The sequence below is a fragment of the Grammomys surdaster genome, unplaced genomic scaffold (assembly GCF_004785775.1).
Source record: "Grammomys surdaster isolate TR1022 unplaced genomic scaffold, NIH_TR_1.0 124640, whole genome shotgun sequence".
NCBI classification, from domain to species: domain Eukaryota; kingdom Metazoa; phylum Chordata; class Mammalia; order Rodentia; family Muridae; genus Grammomys; species Grammomys surdaster.
This window is the reverse complement of record NW_021619609.1, coordinates 65,802-76,536: the sequence shown is the minus strand read 5'-3', so window position 1 is coordinate 76,536 and position 10,735 is coordinate 65,802. Positions and strand designations below refer to the sequence as shown.

Below are 10,735 nucleotides of genomic sequence, written 5' to 3'. Positions count from 1 at the left end.
GGAAGGAAGGAAGGAAGGAAGGAAGGAAGGAAGGAAGGAAGGAAGGAAAAGTAAAAGAAAGCCAGGTGTGGCAGTACCCACTTACAAAATTCAACACTGGTGAGAGGCAGAAACAGGTGAGTCACTGTGGCTCATTCAGGGGCCAACTAGCCTGACCTACCTCGGAAACTCCAGACCACTGAGAGACCCTGTCGCTACAATATATAAGGTATATTGTATATTGTGTATAATGTAGCTGTTATCACAAACTGGTGATTACTCAGAAGAATGAAACATAGAATTACCATTTGATTCAGAAATCCCACTCCAAGATATGAACAAAAAGAATAAAAATTGAAGACATGAGTTTTGTACGTTAATATTCATAGCCGCCTTAAAACAACGGCCAAACAGGTAGAAGTAGCCTCTTGTAGACTGAATAGAAAATGTGCCCCAAAGGCCCATGTATTATAAATTTAATCTCCAGCCCTAAGAACACTTGGACTATTGTTTGGTTTAGTTGAAAATATTTTCTTATTATTGGCATGTTTTTCACTTGAGGGAAAACAAGGGGGGTGGGTGGGGGGTGGGGCACACATCACATGGTGCTTGTGTGTAAGTAAGAAGACAACTTGCAGAAGTTTCCACCCTGTGGGTCCTAGAATTGAACTCAAGTCATTAGGCTTGGAGGTGGGAGCTTTTGTCCATTGAACCATCCTGCCATCTTATACCTGTCCCTTGGGTTTCTACACCATCTCATTTTGTAGTGTAATCTGTCCTGGAACTTATCATTTAGCCCAGATCAGCCCAGAATTTGCAGCAATTCTTCTGCTTCAGTGCCCCAAGAGCTAGAATTACAATGGAACCCATCACACTGGCCTCTGAACATGTTTCTCTCAAACTCATCCTCTGCTGCCCTGTTCTCTGTGTCTGGAACCCTAGCCCTAACCTTTCCCAATGTCAAGATAACCAAGATTTCCCCCACATGTTCTCACAGTATTTCAAACACAGTGCCTCTGTAAAAGGTTTATCTAATACAGCTATTGCACCTGATATCACCAAATTTTATGAAATGCAGTGACATCTTATGTTCCTACATTTCTAGTGTCTACCAATATTGGGTGCATACTTAATGAGTTCATGCATGAACAGTAACTTAAATGTTACAGATACCCCATGTTAATTTTAAGTGCTATTTAGTAATATATCCATGATTATTTCTACACAGCTGAAAATGAACAACTAAAAAGAAATGTTGATTTTATGAAAGAGAAGTTAAAATCTCATGAACAGGTGAGTTATATGCTATTATGTTCAGTTAAACTCTTGAAAAGTGTTTGTTCATTCAAATAAAAAGCAAGTTGTTTTAATCAATAAACATCACTAATCGTGCTGGAGAGATGGTTCAGCGGTTAAGAGCACTGACTACTTCCAGAGGTCCTGAGTTCAATTTCCAGCAACCACATGGTGGCTCACAACCATCTGTAATGGGATCTGATGCTCTCTTCTGGTGTGTCTGAAGACAGCTACAGTGTACTCATGTAAATAAAATAAATAAATCTTTTTTTTAAATCACTAAAAATTATGTAAGTGTGTATATATATATGTTACATATATAAAAATTTTTAATAAATGAACAGTAACTTTTGCAAATCCTAGTCTCTTTTGCAAAACATAATGTACTAATACCATTTACATACTGTTTCTTTTTACCAAAAAGAGATGCAATTATTTTGCTACATGGTTTTCAGTTGTGCTAATAGACTTACTTTAGAGCATGTTCTGATGGTTAATAGTTTTATTTCTTTTACTATAAAAGAAATGAGTCTGTATTCTTTATGATTTGGGTAATCATTGTACCATCCAAAGAATGGAGGACTTTATGTAGAGCACAAATTAGTAATTCCCCAGAGCCATTGATACTCTGCTACCTTTTCTTCTCTCCCTCAGGAACAGTGCAGTGATAGCAACTGCAGAACATATAACCCAGTGCCTCAAACATACGAAACACAAAATAATTGCCAATATCTAGCCCTCTACCCTTTGAGGAAGTTTGTATCACCTTTTTCTCATAACCAAGAGCCAACATATCAAGGTCAAAGATCTCTAAAACGAAAGTTTAGTCTGTACAGGCTTAGCTTGAAGGATCTTCTCTTAACTTGACAAGTTCCTATATGGGGAGCTCTTGAGAAAACACCAGCTTGTTCTAGCACCCAACTTGGGACTTCTGCCTGTGATTTTGGAGGATTTAGCCTTTTGTTTTAGTGTCTCTAGAATACTTCTTCCCCCATCCTTTTCTCTGCCTTTCTTCCCCCTCCTTCCTTAATGTTCCTTTCCAAATCACACTGTAAGTGTTTGAGAATGAATGTGTCAGAGTATGTATGTGTGAATATGAGTGTGTGTATGTGAGTGTTTGTGTGTCAGAATATGTATTGTGTGTGTGTATGTGAGTATGTTTAAGTGTGTGAGAGAATGTGTATGTAAATAAGTTTATGAGTGTGTGTGTGAATATATTGTGAGAGTCTGTGTGTGTGTAAGTGTGTGTGTGAAAGAATGTGTATGTGTGTAAGTTTGTGAGTGTGTTTAAATATGTGAGTGTGTGTAAGTATGTGTGTGTGAGTATGTATACATGTATGTATGTGTGAGGGTGTGTATGTGAGAGGGGGGAGGGAGGGAGGGAGAGACAGAGGGTGAGAGAGAGAGAGAGAGATGAAAATAAAAGGGGTATGATAGGGAGGACAAATGTCTTAGTTAGGCTTTTACTGCTGTGAACAGATACCATGACCAAGGCAAGCCTTACGTAGACAACATTTAATTGAAGTTGGCTTACAGGTTCAGAGATTCAGTCCATTATCATCAAGGCCAGCAGCATCCAGGCTGGTATGGTGCAGATAGAGCTCAGAGTTCAACATCTTCATCTGAAGGCTGCTAGTGGAAAGACTGACTTCCAGGCAGCTAGGATGAGGGTCTTAAGCCCATGCTCAGAGTGACACACCTACTCCAACAAGGCCACACCTCCTAATAGTGCCACTCTGTGGTCTGAGCGTATACAAACCATCAGAACAGAGGAGTCTAAAGGAAGTGGGGAGGAAGAACAAGAAAGGGTAATGGACAGTATATTAACTACTTGTCTTGTTGCAGCAGCTAAATTCCTGACAAGGAACAGGTCAAGAGAGGGAGAAGTCTTCTTTAGGCTTACAGTTTAAGGGGATATATCTGGTCACAGCAGAGAAGGAAGCACAGCCTCAGAGGCATGAGACACTCAGCCACACTGCAGCATAGTCAAGAAGCAGATTTGAAGAAGAAAGTGGAGGCAGGCTGTCAGTCTCAAAGCTGATCCACAGTGACTCCCTTCCTCCAGCAAGGCCTGGCCTCCTGAAGGCTTTTCCACAGCCTCTGGAAACAGCATCACCATCTAGTGACCAGGTATCCAGCCTAGGAGGATAGTCCACATCAGAACCACAAAGAGGAAGAAAAGCAAACAAAGCACATCCTCTGATGCAGAGTCTAGATGTCTCTTTAGCAGAAGACAAAGGGAAAGGACCAATTGAGGGAGGGGAAAATGGGCACACATGAGCAAGGTGCAATGATGTGTATGTGTGAATAGTAAAACTTGTTATTTTATGTGTGCCTACTAAAAAGTTAATTGAAGGTAAATAAAAAGTATTGGATATAGTTGCATGTCAAGCTGGGAAATTTACCTTTTTAATTATCAAAAAGTTTAAATATTTTATTGAAAGTGGATATATTTTACTTCCTAGGAATACAAGAATAATATTGCCAAACTTATAAGTGAAATAAAAATCAAAGAGGAGGAACACAAAATTGAAATGAGCAAACTTTATCAGGATATGCAGAAAAAAGGTAATTTTAAAGTATTAACTTACTGAATTCTGACATAGCATGACAATTTAAAGGTGCATATTATTTTTCCCAATAGTAGTATTCTTGAATGAACACTGTCATAATGCATTTCAATTTGTTTTGTATATTTATGCAACATAAGTATAATCATTCTAAATTCTATTCATGTTTGTGCTCAATTCTGCCTGATGTGAAACAGCATCTTTATATAATTAACTATAAAAGGTTTAAATACGTTTTTAATTATATCGTTAGCAATATGGATTATAACTTTACTAACTGTTTCAGTAAAGCAGCTCTCAGCACATAGGTAGCAGGTTTGATTGCTTTTCAAACCATGCTTAATGACCCTATCTTTATGAACATTGTACATAAGAATTGACTTGAAGTCAGGCCTAGACACCTATAATCCCAGCACTTGAGGCAGAGGAGAGAGGCACATAACTAATGGTAAGCTCTCAGCAGAATCTAACAATCCACAGGAAAATGGCAAAATATTGAACAGACACTATTCCAAAGATATACAGGAAGAAAATAAGAATAAGAGAAGATGTTTAACTTGAGTAATACAAAATTTCAAATTAAGACTCTAATTAGACATAACTTTGAATCTTTTAAAACAGCTAAAAAGTCTTTTTACTTTTTTTCCTGTGATCTGAGAGGTTCATTTCCATGACTACAACATAACACTTTTAATGAAAGTGAAAAATGTCACTCTTGAATATTTACCAAAAAGAAATGAAAGCATACAACATACAGACCTAACTGAATATGTTTTTTATTGGTTATTTTATTTATTTACATTTCAAATGTTATCCCCCTTCCTAGTTTCCCCTCCACAACCCCCTATCCTATCCCTCCTCCCCCCTGCTTTTATAAGGGTGCTCCCTAACCCACCTACCCACTCCCACACCTCATTCCCCTACACTAGGGCATCGAGCCTTCACAGGACCAAAGGCTTCCCCTCCCATCAATGCCAGATAAGGTCATCCTCTGCTACAAATGCAGCTGGAGCCATGGGTCCCTCCATGTGTACTCTTTGGTTGGTGGTTTAGTCTTCTAGGGGGTCTGGTTGGTTGATATTGTTGTTCTTCCTATGGGGTTACAGACCCCTTCAGCTCCTTCAGTCCTTGAGGATCCATCCAGTATGCAGCCACCAAACTCAGACACTATTGCTGATACCAAGAAGTGCATGCTGACAGGACCCTGATATAGCTGTCCCCTGAGAGGCTCTGCCAGAGCCTGACCAATACAGATGTGGATGCTTGCAGCCAACCATTGGACTGGGCACGGGGATCCCAATGAAGGATTTAAGGGAAGGATTGACTGAATGTTTATAGCAGCTTTATTCATAATAGCCAAGAGTTGTCATTAGACAAATTGTTAACTAGAACTAGTGTTTTAAAATTCATAGTACATCTACCCACAGCAATAAAAAGGAACAGACAACTGATGCACTCCAGTGTGACCACTTCAGAAGCATTACAGTAAATGAATAAAGCCTAGCATGGTGGCACATGGCATGGTGATGCACTCCACTCCACAGTGTGACCATTTCAGAAGCATTATGGTAAATGAATGAAGTCTGGTGTGGTGGCACATGCCTCTACACTGGCACTCGAGAGGCAGAAATAGGAGGACTGCTGCACACTGTGAGCCAGCCTGATCTACAGTGCAAACTCTCCTCTAGCCAGGGCTGTATTTCTGGTCCTTGTCTCAAAAAGGCAAACTCAAGCAAATATGTAAATAAATCCAGACACAAAATAGTGTGTTTTGTTTATATGGTGCTCTAGAAAAAGAGAAAATTCAAATGAATATTTTCCAGTGTGTAAGTAGTACAAAAGCATTTTTCTGTTTAATTTCCTAATTATTCCTTTCACACCACGTTAAAAAAGGAATAGTTTCTAAGGTACTGATTTACAAATAAATTTTATGAGATGCACCAAAAAGTTCACTTTTGTATAGATTAATATTCAGTAATTTCTTTGAACACTATTTTAATCATTGAGCTAAGTATAATAATAATTTAATGCTATAAACTAAATACATATAAAGCTGATATTTTCTGAACTACAGAAATGGCTTATATTTGGTTTTAATCTAGTATATATTTCCACAGTGATTAATAAAATACTGTTGCAAATATATGTGCTACCATCAGCTTTTTAAACACTGCTGTTACTGATACTGAAATCACTTTATTTTTTATCTTTATCTTTATTTTAGAAACTCTAGTGTGCTCTGGAAAAATAAGATCTCATTAAACTTACAAGATAGTAGTTTATTAGGCCCTTCAATAAAGAACATTGAAATGAAATTCTTAGTTTCTTATTTTAAGAAATAAGGAAGGAAGGAAGGAAAGAAGGAAGGAAGGAAGGAAGGAAGGAAGGAAGGAAGGAAGGTAGGAAGGAAGGAAATATTCCCTTTATCTTTAAAAAAGAATATTAAAACAAATTATCTTTAAGGTAGATAAACATCCTTGTAAGTCCTTAGTTCAGTGTTTCCTTAAGAGGAACACAAACCAGTTCACTATCATTAGGAACTTCTCAGATCACTGTTGTGTGAAAACTTCACACTATGTGAAGCATGTTTATCACGTGTGATAAAAATCAAAAGGTCATTAAACTTCAGATATGAAACCACTATAATATAGCTTATAGTGGCACAAATCCATCTAAGACATACAATATTCCTTGGTAGTCAGAAACCAGAAAGAGCTGCATGCTTTGCAAAACTTTAACATTAAAGTGAGTTCAGACATGATTGTATAAGGCAGATGTTGAAATAGCACCTTAAAACTGAAGACACTGCACATGGAGTTACAGGATTTGGAGTTTGCTCTCCTGGGCTTTGGACTTGCTTTGTTCAGTGTTTCCTCACTATGTTCCCATTCCTAGCTTTTAAAATGATAGTGTATATCCTGTGCCATTGTGTGTTGGAATTATATAACTTTCAAATTAAGTAAGAAATTGCCTTGAGTCTCAGAAAAGATTTCAGACTTTTGAGCAGTGGTTGAGTAGCATTGACTATTGGGCAGGCTCTATTCCCACTCTATAGAGGCTCTATTCCCACTCTTTGGCGGCTGTCTCATGGCTCTATCGTCTTTGCGTCTCCACAGTAACTGAAAGGTGGAAACCATGTCCAATAACTACATTTTCTACCATCACAGCTTCATGCAGTGGCCTTTCAGAGCCTTTTTGCTGCTTCTCCAACACTGCTACACATTCCCTGGCCTCGGTGTCTCTCTAAAGCCACAAGGAAGAATCCCAACACATCCTCACTTGTATACACGCCTCCAAAGCCAACCATGTGGATGACACTACTAAGTTGAGAGCTAGCTTAGGATATACTCTCAGCCCTTGAATCATATTTGCAGCAGCTTCTTTTTTTAATATTTTAAAAAATATGTATGGATGTTTTGCATTCATATATGTCTGTGTAATATATGCATGCACTCCCTACACAAGACAGTGTCAGATCCTATGGAAGTGGAATTACAGATGGTTGTTAGTTGTTAGGTGGGCTCTAAGACCTGAAGCTATGTCCTGTGCCAGAACATCAAACACTCTTAACTGGTGAATCACCTCTCCAATCCTGGTAGCTTTTTATAAAATCCAGTTCCTCTTAGGCCTCATCCTTTTACAAGTTGAAAGCTTCATTGTCAAGGGGCCTCTCCTTAACAGTGCTAATCTCATTAACAATTCCAGCACTTGATATGGCTGTAACATTAAACTTCATAGTGTTCTTTTCCTCTACAAACTGTTATCTCTGATTTTTTTTTTGCTCCACTTGCTCTTTTTCATAATATACCTGCATAAGGGAAATCAGTGGCAACCATGCCACCTACCCAACATTATATAGTCTTGAAATTTCCTTTGTCTCAGGGCACAGGTAGAAAACAGCCATTTTCTTTGTCAAAATATCACATGAATGGTCTCTAGCTCTGCTGCTGATAAAGTCCTTGTTTCCCTCTTAATCCTCTTGAGCAAGGCCTCTACAGTCCACACCTCAGCACTACCTGTCTTCCAGGTTTCTACTGGGGCAGCCCATTAAGCTCTACTTATAGCATTCAATTGCTTTTCTAGTTCAAAGTTCCAGTCTTCTACATATCTCAAAATACCATCATGGTTAGGATCATCACAGGCTCTCTGGCATTAGCTTCTTAATAAGTTATTAGTAACATTTTTTATGCTGTGATCAAATACCAATACCAAGGCCACTTATAAAAGGCAGAATTTATTTGGCTTATGGCTTCAGAGGGATAGTAATGTCCACAATAGCAGCAGGTAGCCAGAAGAAGCCAAGAGATCATATCTTCAGATGCAAGCACAAAGCAGGCAGAGTGAACTGGGAGTTCACCGCCATTGATGTACTTCCTGCTGCAAGACTACACTAGCTCCCCAAACACCATCCACTGAGGGAAAAGTGTACAACTGCCTGAGCCTGTGGGGTATGTCTGATTCAGACCACCACAGGCCTCAAGACAGATACTCAGAGAGGAAGACATTGGATCTATTAGGGAGTGATTGCCTATTTCCTGCTTTTACTAATACAAGAGAACTAATACAACTAATACAATTAATACAACTAATACAAGAGAAAGACGATTGCTTAAGAATGTATTATTTGACAATTTTGTTGGGGTAAGAAACTCTGCAATGACTGAAGATTTCTGAGAAGGCAATAGTAGAGGTAGAATGACTACAACTGTATTTAGAGTGACTGACATGGCAGCAGTGGCTTTGGGATCTTGATGTAGCAGTGACAGTAGAGAGTTAGGTATATAGTCTGCCTGGGAAAAGTGAGGTCTTAAACTAAGTCATGGAGGGGTTGTGGGTAGAAGTCCTTTAGTGGTGGGTTTTGTGATCTGATTAGCTCTTATTAAAGTAAGAGATTTTCTTGAGGCTCTCGTCTGTGATGATGTGTTATTAGCAAGAATAAGAAAGCTAAGAAAATAGGAAATCTAATGAGGCATAGAGATGTGATATTGATTGGGAAAGAGGCCTGATCATTTGGGAAAGTACAGCAAGGATTTGCAGGTCTGCTTTCTAAACTAACAGTGCAAACCTTTTGCTGTTGTTTTGAAAGACTGTGGAATCTTTAGGAGGTAGGGCCTACCTGGAGGAAGTGGTGGTACACCTTGAGTTTTATACTTCAGCCCCACTGTATTATCTGTGTGCTTCCTGGTCCACTGAGACCAACCAGCTACTTCAGACTCCCATCACCACAGAGCCACCATGGCTGTCTTCTCCACATGGTGGCTTGAATCCACTCATACCATGAACCAAAATAAAACTTGCTTCCCCCAAGTTGCTTCTTGTGGGTGTTTTGTTTCCGTGATGGCAAATGCAACTAATACAATTTGCCCCAAGCTGTTAGCATGTTGCCAGGTTTCTCCTGTATCATCCCAATCACAGTTGTAATTAATGTCTGCCTCCTACCTAAAGTAGAAATTCAGTGAAAACACGCAACACGCATAGCTTGCATGGAGTGTTTAGTATAATGCCTAATACACAGGTGAGCAGTAAACATGTTGAATAAGTAGTAAAATTAAAGAAGTGAAATCATGTAACTTTGAACTGTTAAGTGAATGAATTTGTTTCTGTTTTATTTAGTGGAATTAAATGAAGAAAATCACAAGGAACTAATGGCAAAGAAGGAGATGGAAATATCAGAGTTAAATGCAAAATTGAGAACTCAGGAGAAAGAAAAACAAAATGAAATATTCAGACTGCATCTAGAGGTAGGTGTTTATAAGTCAGCTAAACAGGAGCGCATTTCTTAGTGTCAACCGTGCTCTGTTATGTCTTATTGCGATGACATACATTTCTTCAGCAAAAGCAATGCTCAGTCTACTGGACATATGCCTTCCAGCACTTAATCTAAGACGGTCCTAGCTTCCAGGAAGGATAGTGCTTCTTCTAAGAATGAGACCAGCTCAGGAATCACCTGATCTTACAGGCTAGTCTACGCAGGAGCATAAGGCCACCATCCCAGCATGGGGGAAGAGTACAAGGAATCCTCAGTACTTCTCTGTCCCCAGAAGGAACCATGGAACCCTTTTGTTTTATTTGGGATAAAAACAGACAAATTTCTCCATAATATATTTCTATGAAGATATATAATTGAGAGGAAAAATTCCTTTGAAACATTTGTAAATGTATTTTAAATAAGTGTGTCTCATAACTTTTCTAGTTCTTTGCTCTTTTCAGTGAGCTGTTCAGCTATGTGTAAGAATCACAAGGATACAGATGCGTTAACGATACTTGCCTTTTGCATTTATTCTAAATTCTCCCAAAATGTCTTTTTTTTTTCTAATTATTATGCCATGGCTTCCCATGTCTACTTCTACTTTACATTTTGCAAAAAATTCACAGATGTTAATTGATATATATATATATAATTTACTATTTATTTACCAGGAACTTTGCTATGTCTAGGGTACTTGTTGGGAGTCTGTGTATAACAATTTGGGGCAGAAGCAGGGATATGTTTGTTGCTTCAGAGGAACTTTGCTGTTGCTATGGCAGTCCTTGTGCTGCTGTACTGCTGGTGCGATAGCCTAGTCAGGTATGTCCACAGAGCACTGGATGGCCCCCTGACACACAACAGGCCATATTTCAAGATGTACCACCAACTTGTAAGCTATCAGTTAAGAATTGCGCTTGACTTGCTATCTGGGCCACGTCACTAGTCTAGTCTGATTATCCTGCTTGAATAGTACTCAGATGTCTTTCTTTACCTATCTTCCTTATAACTATCCTTTCTCTCCTTAAGCCAGAACACAGTCTTGTGGAAAGTTTATTCTAGTTTTCTGAGATAAAGATATTGGGATGGATGAATAGATAGATAGATAGATAGATAGATAGATAGATAGATAGATAGATAGATA

General features: G+C 38.7%; 1 protein-coding gene across 2 annotated transcripts in view; it reads left to right on the top strand.

Annotated features, from left to right (window-relative positions):
* The window catches only part of Ccdc152 (coiled-coil domain containing 152), a 23,398-nt gene that overhangs the window by 11,499 nt on the left and 1,164 nt on the right, over positions 1–10,735 (top strand). Inside the window, exons 5-7 of one of the 2 annotated variants that reach the window (XM_028784685.1) lie at positions 1,208–1,272; positions 3,741–3,843; positions 9,459–9,586. In XM_028784685.1, coding sequence (XP_028640518.1) covers positions 1,208–1,272; positions 3,741–3,843; positions 9,459–9,586 — 296 coding nt within the window. The remainder of the gene's footprint in view (positions 1–1,207; positions 1,273–3,740; positions 3,844–9,458; positions 9,587–10,735) is intronic. The other variant, XM_028784686.1, reaches the window with a different exon arrangement.